Raw genomic sequence first — 16,544 nt, 5'->3', positions numbered from 1 at the left:
GACTCATATGCATCCTATGTTTGTCGATCAGATATGAATGAATAGTCGACCTCGAACTAGAAGACGGATTGAGCGTTCGTCAATATTGCCGATAAAGAGATAGACGAAAAGGTTCATGTAACAATATGAAATATTGCTTCTTGATCAAACATTATATGCTCCTGTGTATGAATTAGTTGTCAATCAAAGTCGGTGACTGAACCCCAATTAGGCTGTGCATATGATTCGGACTGAAACCCTACCATGTCCAAGGGTCAGGTCAGTCAGACGAGTATTTCGACGGCCGGGGTTCAAATGGATTCCCATTACATACTTTTACCCACGCTTTAGGCCAGTTGAGCCTCAATTTTTGGGGGTTTCTCGAGTTCCCCCGCGCTTCAACTCCCTCTGGAAGCAACTTTGCCAGTCCAGGGATACCGATTGTCTTGAGAAATTCAGCAACTTTGACTCTCAAACTCCCCGCCTTTTCTTCATGTCGCACGTATTCCCCCGGTAGTACACCATCGACAATGCACTACATACGTCGTAGCATCTCCCAATTGGCCATGATCTTATTCGACTAGGCCGCGTATCTTCGGCTTCGTCCGACTGACTGCATGGAAACTCCATAGAGATTGTCGATGATGGGTCATAGTTTCCGCGGCCATGCATGCATGCACTGAAGGGCTGCAGGTTTGCACTGCATTCCTCGTCATTTTGGTGTGGTATCGTTCATGGCGCTCCTAGTAGTGGTTTGGGAGGCCGGTGACGAATGAGATGCTTGGTGGTTTAGACGAAGCTACCGATATAGAAGGGTCGTCATTGGGGAGGGTGCTGGTGCTGACGCTTGATGTTGGTATGGTTGGTATGAGGATAAGAAGTGTTGGTTTCCCTCTCTTTAGTCGTTATCCTTCAACTCTTCTTCAATTCGTCTTGTATCTTCAGACCTCGGGTTCTTCTTCATCTTTTGCCCTCTTCTGTGTTTGGTTTGCACCCAGTTTCCCCCAAAGACTCAACCATTGACGGTTAATACGAGACACTACCTCTATTAGCATCTTTCATCTTTGACTCACTGTTAACTCAATACCCCCACCACCCTTCTTCAAACTTGTTGACATATATCCCCGTCCCATTGCTTCTCGTCTGTATCCGTCAAGATGGCAGACCTTGTCAACGATATAAATGGCTTCATCAGTGAGCACAATGCCAGAAGAGGAGCACGACCTTCACAACATCCCTTCACTCCTACACCAAGGTACTATGCTGCAACCTTGATGTTCTCAGACGAAGGTGCAAATAGCCCTCCTACCCAAAGTATCAGCATGTCGAACGCCAGTAGCTCGACGTACATGTCGTCCTGCTTTGACATGCCAACTCCTCAAACCTCTTCCACTCACACTGCACCTCCTCCTCCTGTTTCTATCCCATACCAACAGTACTCGGTGCCTTCTTCACCTCTCATATGCGAATTCGAACGCTATACGGGGTGCAATGCAACGTTCGATCCAAACGATGAGGCTGGATGGATCGAGCACATCGTGACTTTCCACATTGGCAATGCATTTCCTTCAGTATGCGTATGCTGGTTCTGCGATCGAAAGTTCAGCGCATCTGCATATAGCCCACCCAACCCTGAAGCATGCTACCGACAACGAATGCACCATATCGCAAAGCACTTCCGGAGAGGCGTGACGGGAAGACAGATCCGTCCCGACTTCCCCTTCCTCGACCATGCTTACAACTATCGTCTGATCGATGAGGAGACATTCCAAAGAGAAAAGATGTCACATGAGGCTCCTCAGCTGTCGGGTTTGCATCCTGCTGGTTGGAGACCTGAGCAGGGGCCGTTGCAAGGTCAAGTAGAGATAAGTCGGTCACACCGTCGGGGGTCGTCAACTCGAAATCGTGCATCGCAGAGATACTATGATTGAGGTTATTTGGGAACTTTGGGATATCATGGAGACTATTCGTGATAGTCTCAGCTGTTGGGGCAGTTGGTTAGGACGGGCATGTTCATTGCTGTTCGATGCGTTGGTCGATGTGTCTCGTCCTCTAGTCAGGGGAAAACTTGACAGAGATGTCAGTATGATAAGACGGAGGCCTTGATGGAACCTAAGAGGGAACGTTTCTCTTGTTCAATGCTTGTATGTATCAGAATGTCGTTTATGGCAGCGTGAAGGAAGAGGAAGATCAGATCGGTTGAAACTGGTCTTTTTGGGCAGATAAAGAACAGATATGTAAATCCTACTCAGACAAAATGACAAGTTTTTTATATGAATCATCCTGTAACCGTGAACCCCGGAGTAACTAGGCAGTGACCTTACGTGAAATGTTGTGGCGATGCCTCTTGACGTCGTGATTGGATTGTGGATACGAGAACAGATCATAACTTGTGTGCATCAAAAGAGGACAAACTCGTGTCATTTTAGGCATTCGCTCTTTTCAAAATTATTTTTAAGATGTAGATAAAAGCCGAGAGATTGCCCATTCAAATTACAATGTCCTAGTGAGTCTCGTCGTTGAGTCATCCGTTTCATCCTTACAATAGGGTAGGTGTAAGTGAGTGGCCTCATTCACGGCTCACTGCTATGAGAACATGGCTGCACAACACAACAGCCGGCTAAATATGGACTTGGCGTAGATATTGTATTTATGAATTGTATATACAAGTGCCCAAAAACATTCAAAAAAAACATCCCGGGATACAAACTGGTGCCTGCTCAAGGCAACAATCATATGAAGCAATAGCCATCAAGTTGGGATCGAGATGTTGTGTCTGTATATATACACAAACTCCTGCTTGTTCTTCAACAAAAACACCAGACAACGTGTCCGAGTGGTTAAGGAGATAGACTTGAATCGTTACGATTGGATATCTATTGGCTTCGGCCTCGCAGGTTCGAATCCTGTCGTTGTCGAACAATTTCTTTTTTTGTTCTTTAAACGACCGCTTTGACCTTTATTCTTTTGTACAGAGTAGAGTTGCTAATTATGAAAGCAAGACACAGTCTGCATTGACGGCGTGAATGTTCACGATCGCTGGTATCATGCAATGTTCACTTTGGCTCTAGTTCAACCCCCACGCGGAGACCGTTGTAACTGCATGGCCCGAATCATTCAACGTTGGGCTTATTTGTTTGTGCCTGAGCGATGCCCAGATTGTTCGCCGGCATATTGCAACCTGTAAGCGAACCTGATAGTGCCGTATCCGTACCTAGCCTTTATCCGTGAGTGCTAAGAGAGACCAAGGTGCTGTCAGAAGCATGTGGTGGTGAGAACAATTGCAAGCCAAAAGTCGAGATAACTCATCGTCATAAATTAGTTCCAATTTCTATATATCTCATCATAAGCAACACGATCCATTCGATCACAGAGCTCAGCTCCATCCGAGTCGTATCGACTGTCCGTAGTCCAACCAGCAGCTGCTTTGGCTGTCCTGTATCTATATAAAGTATATAATCTCTTCGAGTAACAGCGTTCCAGGCCGCAGGGATTATACAAGACAAACACAAAGGGATTTCAACAGTATGTCCAAGCATGGGGTATCCGCAAAAAGAATCCAAATAAGAAGGGTAATGAGAAAAGAAAAAACATCAGGTCATAAGAATCGTTGCATTGCATCAACGTTGCAACCACCAGCTCATGTAATGCACCGCACCGCACATATCATATCACATCAGTTGGCAATGAGTCCAACAGTATTCTGGTCCTCCATCACCCAGGGTAAGTCTCGGTTCCCAACGGTGGTGCAGGTGAGGTAGGTGATGCTGTCTGGTGTGCGTGAGGTGTCGCCCATGTCGAGCTCGAGGTTGCTGCCCATGAGGGGTCGTACGATTTCTCGGGCCATTGACTTAAGCTCGTCGAGACGCTTCTCGAATCTCCGGAGGTTCTCCCGGCTGTAGAGCTCCGGGGTGAGCTTGAGGAAGCGCTTGCAGTCGTCGTGGCCGAGGAATGAGGCGGGATTGTTGGAGCCGATTTGACGATATGCACGTCCGACAGAATTCAACGGCGGGGAGACGGGGGGTAGGGCGGCGGCGACGCTGCGGCCCCCATCACGGGAGGTTATCCTGCGTCGCTGATCTGGAGGCGGCTGCGGAGAGGTGTTGTCGGCCAGCCATTGGCGGAATAAGCTTATGGACAGCCAGTCGAGGTAATTGTTGCTTGGGCCGACACGTTCACCACGGCTGTTGGTGAGCCCAAGGCGGAAGAGGCGTCCTTCGATGCGACCGACCGTCTCTTCTAGTTCCTCCACCTTATCCTCGATGATATCCAAGACAATATCGGGCAGGGCTGCACGCAGACTGCGCTCACCTGCCGGCCACTGCCCAACGACGTGAATCAGGGCTTCCTGAAAGATGACCCGGCTGCGAGCTAGATACCCAAGGCGCAGATACGAAATCGGATATTTGGCTATTTGCTTCCACAGCCGTGACTGGAACTGCAGCATGTGGTGATCAACTCGAGGTCCCACCACAGCAAGGGCGTCGTATTGGTCGGCGAGGTTGAGCAAGCTCTTGCATTGGACATAGGCATCTGCGACGTTGACACCATCGAGGACGGGCGGGTAGTTGTAAAAGATGCGGAAGAGGTTGTCGTAGTCGCGCAAAAGGTCCTCGTCGGCCTGCGACAGCTCCGCTGCAGGTGGTGGGTGGTTCGAGGAGAGACTGAGATTGGCGACAGAGCGGAAGAAACCGCTCGAGGTTGATGAGTTGGACACTGATCGCGAGTGCGAGTGCGAGTGCTTGGAGCGGGTCGAAGATCGTGAGTCTCTGGAACTGACGGTAGGTGGAGCTGAAGAGGGACCGAACAAAGACTGTGTATTATCTCGCGACGATTCGTCTCGCTGGACCAGCATTGGGATATCATTCGGTCCAGATCGTGGATCTAATTCGTATCGCCATCTCTTCCTCGGCGGGGGCACAGTTCCTCTTTGCGACCTAGAACTGAGGTCGCTTCCGGTGACGGGATCGATTTCCCCATCCTCGCCGATGCGGGAGAGCTCGTTGCCAGCTGGCAGTGCACGATTGCGGGACCACTGGTTCGATGTGCTGTTTTCAAAAAAGCCGCTGGATCGCGTAAGAGTATGACGATGGAGCAGGTAACGGTTCTGCACAGGAGCGGCATCGGAGGGTGAGTCGCGCGCGCGGACTATGATCTCAACATCGCCAGTGCCAAAGACAGGAAAGTCATTTTGGAGAGCATGAGCGGTATTGGTGGCGGTACCGCCAGTGTGAGAGCGGTTATAGCGCTTCGATCGTGAGTGTGATTGAGATTGGCGAGAGACAATCGACGAGGGGCCGCGGCGGGAGACGGAGGAGGCGGTTGGAGGCTCCAGCGTGGACACCATGAGGGCTTTTGTGATATTAATACTTTAAATAATAATGTGATAGTTAAACTGCCGCGCAGTTTGTCGCAGGGGGTGTTTAGAAATGCGGCTCAGACAGATGGAGGCGGTTGTGGCGGAGTGATATAGATTGAAGGAGCTAGTTAAACGAGATAGGAAGAGGCTGGGGATGAATGAATGATGAAGATGGGTAATCTGAATCACATGAGGTGGGATGTTTTGGTCTGTTGCGGAGCGACAAGATAGCTTAGCTTTAAACCAAGAACTTGGTCCGACTCGACGCGAAAAGAGTATAGAAATTGAGATGAGATGAGTGAGAGAGAGAGAGAATAAAAGTTGACAGTGTAACAATGGATATAAACATAAACAAAGACGAGGGGTACACACTAACACTAACGGAGTAGTAGTAGTGGTACTGTACTGTAACTTGACTTGTGATGGTGGCACGAGGACAACAAGAAGAGGGACGAGGAGGGTTGCTGCAGCCAGAGATTCAAGGCAATGCTCCATGATTCAAAACCCCATTATCCACCCCAAGCCCAAGGCTGTTTCTGCTTTTTACTAGGGGGCACCTCTTTATGCCTTGGAGGCGAATCACTTGAGACAGTTGACAGGGGTGTTGATGAGGGTCTTTATCTTTATTACCCGCATGTGTCTTTGCTGGGACAAGAGGGCCGAACCTGTCTGTGAGTATCCGGGGAATAGCTAATGTATGACGACTGTTGTTGTTTATTTATCAAGGGTAAAGTCAAGTAAAGTCAAGCCCAAGTTGCACCTAATGTTCCATCTTTAGCTCTCCAGTGGCTACCCGTCTACAGTTGGTCCACCAACTAAAGTTTACTTGACCGTTGTGCTCTGGACAACCGCGTTTCTAGAAGCTTGTGATTCCATGGACCATCGATGATCACTGCCTTGGAAGAGATGCCACCGACATGGATTGGTTGATGTTGTCTCTTGGCAATTGGAGTGCTGTTCTCAGGTCGACTGCTTTCTTTAGACACGTCAAGTCTTGAATCATGTACAAAAATTCATGTCTCTTGTTTCATAGTAAACTGCCGTCCTTTTTAACTAAAACCTATCATCTCAAACTACTTTGGAATAACAAAACACAAACGCCATGACTTGCCTTAGTTCTACTACTGTATTAGCCCCACCAGATTGAACGGAATTCAAATCAACAAAGAAGACCCACTCAAGCTTGAATCCCGACATCACCACTTTTAACCTTTTCCCTATCAGCATCACCATCACTTTTCGCTGATTGCGCTCCAGGCTCAAGCTGGACAATATAATGGAATGATTAAGGCACCTCGTGTCTTTCATCACGCCCCTCGGCCTATTTCCTCCACCGAGTTCAAAGATGCCGTCGACGCAGTATGCCGTCCCCGGTTTCCAACCGCCCGCTTTGCCAGACCACAGCGGATAAGTAGGTTATCCATCTTGGATGTCCCTTGATGTCTTTTATATACTAACATACTGTCTTCAGTACTGGCTGTTAGCGGAGGCGTGGACTCAATGGCTCTCGCCTTCCTCGTGTCCAAATTCATCCGCATGTTCAGAGGCTCCAAAGTCGCAGACAATCCCGTTCACGGTGCCATGGCTGTTGTCGTTGACCACAAACTTCGTGATGGAAGTGATTTAGAAGCTGCAGGAGTCGTCAAAGAACTGCGCAAGCTCGATATAAAAGCCAATGTTGCGCCCCTGGCTTGGAAGGACGAAAGGTACAACGGCCTCGATCCTCGTAAACTCCCTAATGTTGAGGGTCTGGCGCGCACCTACCGATATCGCACACTCGGTCGTATCTGCGAATTTATGGGGGCCGATAGTCTTTTCTTTGCCCACCATCGAGACGACCAATACGAGACAGTGTTAATGCGATTGCTTGGCGGCCATGGATATCGAGGTCTCCAGGGTATAAGGGAGGCAAACTCAATACCCGAATGCTACGACTTGCACGGTGTTTACAAGAGCGGTCTTCTAGACGACCAGCTCAAAGCGAATCCGGCACTCAGTTTTCGACCTCCTTCGCGCGAGATGAAGCGATTGAGGAGGAATTTCCGCCGCGAGTTAGCTCTCGAAACATCCCCCCTTCTGGAAGATTTCCCAGACCTGGTTGATTCATACCCGACATCGCACAAGGCCGAAGAGACATTCGATGATGTCCCCTACCTTAAACCATTGGAGGTTGAAGACGGTGGCGTTATGATATATCGGCCTCTTCTCGAATTCGACAAGGATAGACTTATCGCTACGTGCGAGGCAAATGGGATCTCTTGGGTAGAAGACGAGACTAACAAGGATCCAACATTGACAACGCGGAATGCTATCAGATACATGGTCCGAAACCACGAGCTGCCCAAGGCTTTGCAGAAGCCTGCTATTCTGTCTTTGGCCGAGAGGTGCAAACAGAGAACCAACGCGGAGGAAGCCGAGGCAAAACGTTACCTCGTTCGGGAAGCTGTCGTTAAAGACTTTGATCCAAATGCAGGAACCTTGTTAATCCAGTTTCCAACACCTCGCCCGTCTAATAGACGACGCAGGGGGCGCTTATCCGAAAAAGAGAACAGGCTGCGCAAAGAGCACCAAAGGATCATCATGAACATCGCAATTCGGAAGCTGATTGATTTTGTCACCCCTGAGTACCATTTGCCACCTCTTGCGAATCTCGAAAACGTCGTCAACAACCTCGTTCCCGGTATGGCGCCCAAAAACAACTCGACCCCAAAAGCATTCAATACAGCTGGTGTATATTTCGATCCGATTGTGAAGGGAGGGTCCGTCAAATGGTTTCTCTCCAGAACGCCCTACACGTCAACTCAGGCTCTTCCTTCCGCAAAGCTTTACTGGCCAAGAGTGAAAATCCCTTCAGCTCCCGACTTCTACAACGAAGAACCGACCGAAAGTACCCCTATATTTCGACATAACGGGTGGCCAAGGTCAAGGATGTTCGATGGTCGTTTCTGGATTCGCCTTGGGCCCAATAGGCGGCCCATGTGGCAGATCTCACCTTACCGCGCGGAACACGCCAAAGCATTCCGCAAAGCTCTGTCGCCGACTGGAAAAGCTCGGCTTGAAAAATTGCTCAAGCATTATGCGCCTGGCAAGATCCGTTACGCACTTCCAGCAATCTATATTGTTGAAAAGCAGCAAGACCCGTACTCAACTCATATGACCACACAATTGACACTAGTCGCACTCCCGACACTGGGAATACACATACCTGGTCTTGAGAGATGGGTCAAATACGATGTAAGATATAAGAAAGTTGATGTCACGCTATTAGGACATCAGCCTCGAAGGGAGAAGGAAAGGAATCTGGTCAAGTATCGACCGCTATTCGGACCCGCGCATAAGAAAAGGCTGCGCCTGATGGGCAAGTTTGGACCGCAGTGATGGATCTTTGTTGTACGATATGCTATGGTGTAACAACAATGATAGAGAGATAGATGCAACTTATACCCCCGATTAATTCCAGTCAACGCTTATTATGGCATTGTAGCGGAAGGCTTGCTAATCACCAAAGGCATGGGACAGAGCTTGTGAATGTATTCAGGTTAATTCAGAGTAAATATTTCGTTTGTATATTAATCCGAATTTTCATTTCTGCATTTATCTCATTAGCATTCCGCGCGTTGCGGTAGTATGTGTAGCACATTCAACGAACGATGTGATATCCCGATTCCTAACGAATGATGCCTTCCAAAGTCAAAAACTCCATAACACCTCATAATCACTTCGTTTCCTCACTCTTGCTTAGCGTTACTTGTCTCCAATTACAGCATCCTGATCACCAGACACGGTCTCAACCTCGAGGGAAGAGTATCCTTTGGTACCCTTGCGTCCTCTAATGATATTCATAAACGTTCCTCCCTCGCGCGTAATCTTCAAATCCTTGCCCTGGTAGTGTTGCGAGCCTGACATGGATTGTGCGTACAGAATACCCTCCCAGGACGCGGGATAAGAGAGCTTGACATTTCCGCTGATCGACTTGTGCTTTGACTGGAGAAGTCCAAAGACGGGCTTGCTAACGCCGGCTTCAGTCTCGGACTCTTCTGTAAGAACAAAGTATGGATCACGGCCGCTCTTTGGGTCGTAGGGCTCCAAGGGAGGGATTACACTGCCGATAGTAGCAGGGCTTGTCCACAAGGGCTCAAGAAGTTTAACTGAAGTATCGCCGCTCTTTGTATCCGTCACGAGATTCGGGCTGGCCAGACTGGTAACACCCGTCATCAAACTTGAATCCAGCACAGGCCAGATCTGGAGCTCCAAATCACCAGATTGAGATTTGAAAGATGCAGACGAACTCGCAGCTACATTGGCCTTGATATCTCCCGATGCAGTGATGATGTCGACTATGTAGTCCCGCGGTGGAAACTCGCGATCCGGACGGGGAGCTTTTTGAGCACCCGCGATAGGCTCATCGATCGTGATGGTTCCGGAAGCAGATCGCACTTTGAATGTGGCGGATTTAACGTCTTGCGGGTTGACAGGCTTGGGGCCAATGCTGGTGGTGACGTCGCCTGAGGCGGTTCCGATATCGAGAAGATCGTATAAAGGATACCATCCCTTCACATCACCACTGGCTGTATGGATGTGGATCTCCCGAGAAGAAAGATTGTATAGAGCAGCGTCCTTGTCAGTGGTGGTTCCATCAAGGCCAGGGGTAGTGACATCGCCACTAGCAGTCCGGATATTGACACCGCCCAAAGCCCCAAGGGTGACGCCCGGGTCGATGATCACATCAAACTGCGCGGTATTGAGAGTGAGAGTGTTGATAACCGATCCGTCAGGCACCCAGATAGTAACTCGGACTTGGATACAAGGAGTCGATTCAGATGTGTTATGGGCCATCCTTCGCGGCACTATCACTTCGATGAATTGCATAGTCTTATCAATATCCACATCGACACCGAGACCGTCGGTGTTGGAAAGGACCTCGATATCTATTTTGGCAGGCGATGATTTACCTGTAGGACGAAGGATGAATTCGCCCGAGACGTGGGTAGTCCACCCTTCATGGCCTCTGATGTCTTTGACGGTTTGGACAACGCTGAGATCGCGTGATGGTTGGATATCTATGTCTTTGGTGACCGTTCCGGTACGATGGGCCTTGTTGGGGCATGAACTGGAAGGACTCCAGGTGAACTTGCCACGTTCCTTGACTTGATTCGGCTGGATCAGAGGTTAGTTAACAGTTTCGGGGAGTACGTATAAGTGATATGGAAGCGTGTGAGTACTTACCCCGTGGCTCGACTGCAAGGTGAAGCTGCTAAAGATCATAAAAACGACGGAAAATATCAACAGCGAAGCAAGAAATGTCTTGAGCTTCCTTCGGAAGTGGAGTCTTGCAATGAAGTCTCTGATATTCTCCCAACGTGAAGATGATTGACCTGAGTTAGGAGACGGATCGCTCATAGACTCTGGTTCATGAGAGTGGGCAACAAGAGGTTGAGTCTCTTCGGGTCGACCCATAGTCGCCGTAGAGGTAAAGGTCTGATAATTGTTAACTGTGTTTGGTGAAGTAGGCGAAGGTGAGTAGGCAGGCGGTGCATCAACAGAGTGAGCAAACGTCGAGATTCTTTGTGAATAAGACCGAGGCTGAGGTTGAGGCTGGGGAGTTGCAGCGATTGGATTCTCGGCACTTCCCTGCGCTCCGTGTGCTGAAGCAGTGCTTTCACCACGTTCTTCTCTCCCGGAAGAGCCTCCGGTATTTAATAACAACCTCTCCCTCTCAGCTTCTCTAGCTTTGTCATCTCGACTCAACTGCGTGGGATCCTCAACCAGCACGTTTGGAACGTGGGGAGAGCGAGATGACGACGACTCAGACGACGCGTGGAAGTAACCGTCAGTTGGCGAGAGGGCATCAGGTTCCTCGCCAGAGTCGGCGGAATAGAGGTTGTCAGAATAAGGAGCAGGCATGTTTTCGTTTCGCTGTATAGTTGCGAACCTAGCCTGACCTGACCTGACCTGGGGGGCGTGTAAGACGGTATGGAACAAAGTACGGAACGACGAGTAAGAAGCAATGCGTACGCGGCAATGTATTCACAAATAGGAGGATATGGGTCTTGTTGCACTTCGTGTCAACAGATAATTGCAAGTTGACTTTTTGACACAGGAGAGACAAGGCGTGAGAAAGGTTGAAAGTTGAGTTGCGGCACGGAGGACGGAAAAAGAGGGGAATAAGCAATGCTCTGCTTCTATAGTCTGGTCTGCACCGTTCTGGACCAAAGGGTTTGCTCGGTTACGTTGCTTCAAGGACTTGATTCTGAGCATGTACCGACGTTGATCGATCACGCTATGGCCGTTTTGGAGGTGTGCAGACGAAACGGAGTAATACAGCAAAATGCCCGACTTATCGACCCATGAACGAGTGGATGCAGCTATCTATAAGCTACAGAATTGTCCACTATATACTCTCTTTGATACGTATCATATCTTCATACAGCTTGATGGTGTGACCATCAAACCAAGACTTCCTACTCATCTTGCAATCCAATTCCAAGAAACAGTTCTTTTCTCTCGTCTCTTCTTTCTTATCTGTGCCCGTCTCCGTCATCCATCGTCCATAAACAGAGCAAGGATCCTCTATCGTCTTACAAAAGTTCCCCCAACCATGACCCCAAACCCCGCAACGCTTCTCTCCAATCCCTGTCAACTGCCCTTCCTGTGCAAGCTCGACACTTCGGATTTCTACTGCTGCGTAAGCTCCAGGATAAAAAGGATGCAGCTTTTTCTGTGTCACGCAATGCGGCTGACGACAACTTTGTCTCAATTGCAGAGAGAGAAGCAAGAAATGACGTTTTATGTGATGCTCGGGAATAAACGTGATAGGGCTGATTGATACCGACGACTTCTTGGCTGGGGTATCCCTGGCATATTTGCCAGCAGAGAGAGAGAGAGACATTGGCAAGTTCTGCGGATGATGGCGAACTTCTCACTTGTCGTCGTCAGGAATGCTCTTGCGCTCGCAGTTATGCCAGCCTCTCATGTTATAATAACATGGCTCCTTTCAACTTGTTCATAGCCTTTCCAACTAACAATGTCAACATAAAACCACGCCCGCTCTCTTGTATCAAAGGCCGTGGATAAATAGACTGACACTCACTACCAAGTACCTAAACCATAGTGTCGGGATCAGACCCATATGTTCGGCTCCGAACCCCGCGCTGGAAATACTTCGTTGAGTTATGTCCGAGGCATCACGAACTCTTTTCTTAAAGAAGCTGATTTATTCTTCATGAGACCACTTCGTCTCTTCTATCTCGTCTTTGAACAAATACATGTTCAACCAATTCTAGCCATCGCTCTTCCACCTTGAAAAATGAGAAACATGTGGTTTAATGCAGTGTGATGCTATTCGAAACACCACTCTGTCGATTGACAATGGCTGTCAACCACTTTCATCTGATATATCAATCCTTTCAACGCCATAAGATTCCCCCCCGATCGTAACGCAATGCCATCCAATCGCTAAGACCCCCGCTTTCCTGAATGTTGATGTGAAATTTGCTTACGTGTGTATAGTAAGTAGTAAATGTTGTTTGTGAGAACTGGGAAGGACTCCGCAGTCTCGTGTTCTTCGTCCCTTTCTTTCGTCTTGTAGCTAGTTGGGACGACTAGCTCAATCCAAGGATTCTCTTGGAGTTCTCGTACATCACCCAGGTGATACTCAGGGCGGGTGCGACCTTGAGAAGGTTGGGTGTCAGACCCTTGTATAAGCCTCGGTAACCCTCTCGCTGGATCGTCTTTTTCGTCACGTCCCAGATACCAGTGTATGTGGCCGGGTGCATGGCTGTACCCTGTGTCTGAAGTCGCGTTCGTACCACGTTTAAGGGGTAGACCACGCTAGCTCCAAAGGCTCCAGATGAAGCACCTATAATTCCTGTAGCAATGTTTCCCAGCTTGATGTCGTCTTCGTGCACGTTCTCTATCCGGGCATAGTAAGACTTGTAGGACTTTTTGAGTAATTCAAAGGTTCCCATGTCGATAGCGCTGTAGGGAAACATTCCGATAAGTCCCATAGTAAGACCGCGGTAGCAAGCACGCAGACCACCATCTGCGTACATCTTGACGGCAGTCTGACGAACAAGGGCTGCACCCGTAAGGCCATCTTTAACGGTCTCACATTGCAGACGGAACTTGAGGGTGTCTAGAGGATAAACCGAAGCTCTGCTAGAGGTTAGTTTTGAACATTATCAGCATTGGATCAAACATACTGTGCAATCATGCCAGCAAGACCACCCGAGGCGAATTTTGACCACGAGCTTAGCTTCTTGGGATCTCCGTGACCCTCGAAATTGGCAAGAGCGCGTTTGGCAGCTTCATATGAACCAAATTTAATGGCTGTTTCCGGCATAATCTTTACGACATTGAGCCCGTTTCCTGTCACCATTGATATCAGCAAATGTAACAGACCGAAGGTCGCGTTGCACAAGTCTTACCTGCAAATAGACTTCGAGCACCCCCTGATCGAACGAGATCTCGAAACGCATCGGTAAATGGCTTTGCTGCATTCTGTAGAGCGGCGATAGGGCGACCCTGCATAAGCGCCGCACCCGCTGTCTCGGCTCGACTAGTCGTGTTCACAAGCAGATAAACCTTCAACCGATCGAGAGGCGCAGTAGCCGTACGCGACACTCCCCCGGCAATGGCACCTGCTAGAAAGTAGCCTGGATCAGGTACAAATTGTGTTAGTCTAAACTTCTTGTGCACTGTTGTTGAAGTTCCAGTGGTGTGTTCATGGGTGCCATCGTCCAGGTGTTGTGTAAGCGATTCGACTTCCTGCGATATCTCGGTAGCTGGGTCATCGTAGTCTGGATATGTAACCGCGGCGGCGGTAGCCATGTTTTCGGTCTTGTTCGGGGACTCATTCGGGTTTGAGATGCTAGGTTTACTGGCGGAAGTTGATGTCCGGTCGGGAATGGGCTTTGGGTATTCGAAGGGAAAAGCGACTCGAAGAAGAGAGCCGAAAAGGGTGATGAAAAGAGAGCGAAAGCCGTCCGTACCTAAGCCCTCTAATGTTTCCTCACTCACAAGCGTATCTCCCTCTGGGGTTACGCTGACCACCGAGTAGTAAAAGTCAAGTACGGCATGAAGCTGAGAATCGTGATCGTGGGGGGGCATAAATAGGAGGAAGTTTCTAATAGTTCATGATCAGCTGCAAGTCCCTGACCCATTGGCAGTGCACCAAATGGTGTATCAGTGATAGGAGGTGGTCGCAAATGTAGCGCCGAGTGATTGAGTATGGGCTTGGCACATGACGTTATGAGGGTTATCCCCGCCAAAATGGCTGAGGGTCAGTCATGAGCATCGAGCATCTGACGGAATGCGACTTGACGCCCAGTGGGGTCGTCAAAGTAAAAAAGAAATGAGGGAAAACAAGCATTTGGACAGAGTTTGAAATAAAAGAAAGACTAACCGCCATTCGTCAAAGCTGACATAGCCGTCGTTGTTGATATCCATATCGTCAAAGAACTCACTGAGGCGGCGGTTCGATAGTGTGAGTCCGGCGCTCTTGAAAGCTGTTTGGAGCTCAAGCTTGTCCAGTTTCCCATTCCCGTCTTTGTCAATTGATCTGAAAAGGGCAAAGAGCTGGCGCTCTGCATTCTCGACGAATTTTCGGAACTCTAAATGGCGTAAAAAAGAGCGAAAAGTAAGCTTTCATGATCGCAGTCGCAGGAACCGAGGCAATATCGGAAGGTCGGAGAACGCTCGACAGTCAAAGTAGACAGGTTGCGTACCGTTATATTGGATCTTTCCATCGCCATTTCTATCCACCTCTTCCATGATTCGTTTTAGCATGTCGTCGGCGTTCTTCATGGCTGCAATTTTACATCAGCATCTCTGTCCATCGTGACCCAGCAAGGACCCTTCGCTTACGGTGATCAATCCTTCGAAGCCCCTTCTGGAGACCCTTGAGGTCAAGTTCTCCTGTATGATCAGGCTCGAGGCTCGACCAAAGCTTTTCGACTCGAGCATCGCGAGAGTTTTGTGGCTCTCTAAGCCCATCTCCAACTCCCTCGACTATACTGGTCACGCTCATGACGATGGCTATGGATGCGCTGGTGGCATATCTCGATCCAGCAAGACTTCAGGTTTCGGTAGGCGCAGCGGGCGCAAATAGCCCTGCGCTGCAGGGGAGCGTCGTAGGACTTTATGGGTTGGTAAGAAGGGGCTTATCGAGCTGCTGCGAAATCGAAGTGAATGCTATCGGGCTACCGGAAGGACATGGCTGAACAGGGCATCTGAGGTCAGGAAGAAAAAGCTGGTGTTGAAATGCCAATTGGCGAGCGAGCTGTGACGTTGGTAGCTGGGAGGGAGCCCCAAACTGGGTTAATGTTTTGCTACTCTTGCCTTGGGGTATCAGAAAAGTTAGCTGCTGAAAGTGTGATAGCCGAAATTATCAAGTCAGTTTATGCTATTTAGACCCATCTTTTAGACTGTTTATTTTTGTAATCCAAAGCTTAGAGGCCAACTTTTCTGTTACCTGCTAATCTTGCTAGAAAAATGCACCAGAATTGCTGTAGTGGAGCTAAGCAGCCCCGGCTTTCAGAAGCCGCCCTGGGCGCTGTCGGGCACTGCTGAACCTCCTCTGACGATCAATCAGAGGCACTGTATTATGCTTAGTGCCCCGGAAGGACCCGCTGAGCTATTCTCTTGCTGTCTCTAGCTGCCAGCATCCTCGCTCTGTCTCGGCATAAACTGAAGGGGTTCCTCATGTTTGAATCAATTTCTTCTAGAAGAATGCAAATATTCACATGGTCTGAAACTAGCGAGATAAAATCAAGAAGCCAATTGGTAGTTTAGTTCCAGTGCACTGAGGGTCTATTAAATTTTTCTTCTTGAGCAAAGGATTTTTGTGCCAAGCTTGCCTCCATATTGGTTGGGTCGGTGCTTGACAGGTTCAAACAGACAATGTGCCAACCTCGTAAGAGAAATTAGAGTAAGTGTCCATCGGTATTGCGGAGAACAGTCGGTCAACCTGGGGGCACTAGGTAGTTTAATTTGTTAATTAAAGTATTACCAGATCTAAAACTTACAAGAAAGATATCTGCAGGGTATAACTTTGAGCCTCGCAGGTCGGTACCTTGATACTCAACTAACACTGTTTCAAGTCGCAATTTGGGCATCTTGTTATTGTGGCAGTCCAGAACCAACGCTCACTCTTACAGTTATAATAGACAAAAACAGTTATATAAATAAAATATCATCTCTAAGCTCA

The 16,544-nt window shown here is 48.8% G+C and overlaps 5 protein-coding genes across 5 annotated transcripts, besides 1 other annotated feature; 2 read left to right on the top strand and 3 right to left on the bottom strand.

Moving 5' to 3' along the window:
- Window positions 1–1,136: 1,136 nt before the first annotated feature.
- Window positions 1,137–1,910, top strand: FPSE_12094 (uncharacterized protein; the record flags this gene model as incomplete). Its single annotated transcript, XM_009265211.1, has 1 exon — window positions 1,137–1,910. One exon carries the CDS (start codon window positions 1,137–1,139, stop codon window positions 1,908–1,910), a length of 774 nt encoding a protein of 257 aa, XP_009263486.1.
- A 1,745-nt stretch (window positions 1,911–3,655) lies between these two features.
- Window positions 3,656–5,326, bottom strand: FPSE_12093 (uncharacterized protein; the record flags this gene model as incomplete). Its single annotated transcript, XM_009265210.1, has 1 exon — window positions 3,656–5,326. The coding sequence occupies one exon, from the start codon at window positions 5,324–5,326 to the stop codon at window positions 3,656–3,658; it is 1,671 nt and encodes a 556-aa protein (XP_009263485.1).
- Window positions 5,327–6,440: 1,114 nt separating this feature from the next.
- On the top strand, window positions 6,441–8,716 carry FPSE_12092 (uncharacterized protein; the record flags this gene model as incomplete). The annotated part of the gene is made up of 3 exons (XM_009265209.1): window positions 6,441–6,464; window positions 6,563–6,749; window positions 6,810–8,716. The coding sequence occupies 3 exons, from the start codon at window positions 6,441–6,443 to the stop codon at window positions 8,714–8,716; spliced, it is 2,118 nt and encodes a 705-aa protein (XP_009263484.1).
- A 366-nt stretch (window positions 8,717–9,082) lies between these two features.
- Window positions 9,083–11,242, bottom strand: FPSE_12091 (uncharacterized protein; the record flags this gene model as incomplete). The annotated part of the gene is made up of 2 exons (XM_009265208.1): window positions 9,083–10,495; window positions 10,565–11,242. The coding sequence occupies 2 exons, from the start codon at window positions 11,240–11,242 to the stop codon at window positions 9,083–9,085; spliced, it is 2,091 nt and encodes a 696-aa protein (XP_009263483.1).
- A 26-nt stretch (window positions 11,243–11,268) lies between these two features.
- Window positions 11,269–11,293: a microsatellite.
- A 1,646-nt stretch (window positions 11,294–12,939) lies between these two features.
- On the bottom strand, window positions 12,940–15,365 carry FPSE_12090 (uncharacterized protein; the record flags this gene model as incomplete). Its single annotated transcript, XM_009265207.1, has 6 exons — window positions 12,940–13,492; window positions 13,540–13,705; window positions 13,765–14,462; window positions 14,742–14,949; window positions 15,064–15,144; window positions 15,203–15,365. 6 exons carry the CDS (start codon window positions 15,363–15,365, stop codon window positions 12,940–12,942), a joined length of 1,869 nt encoding a protein of 622 aa, XP_009263482.1.
- Window positions 15,366–16,544: the final 1,179 nt, after the last annotated feature.

The sequence above is a fragment of the Fusarium pseudograminearum genome, chromosome 2 (assembly GCF_000303195.2).
Source record: "Fusarium pseudograminearum CS3096 chromosome 2, whole genome shotgun sequence".
Taxonomy (NCBI): domain Eukaryota; kingdom Fungi; phylum Ascomycota; class Sordariomycetes; order Hypocreales; family Nectriaceae; genus Fusarium; species Fusarium pseudograminearum.
The sequence above is the reverse complement of the archived record's forward strand: the minus strand, read 5'-3'. Positions and strand labels throughout refer to the sequence as shown.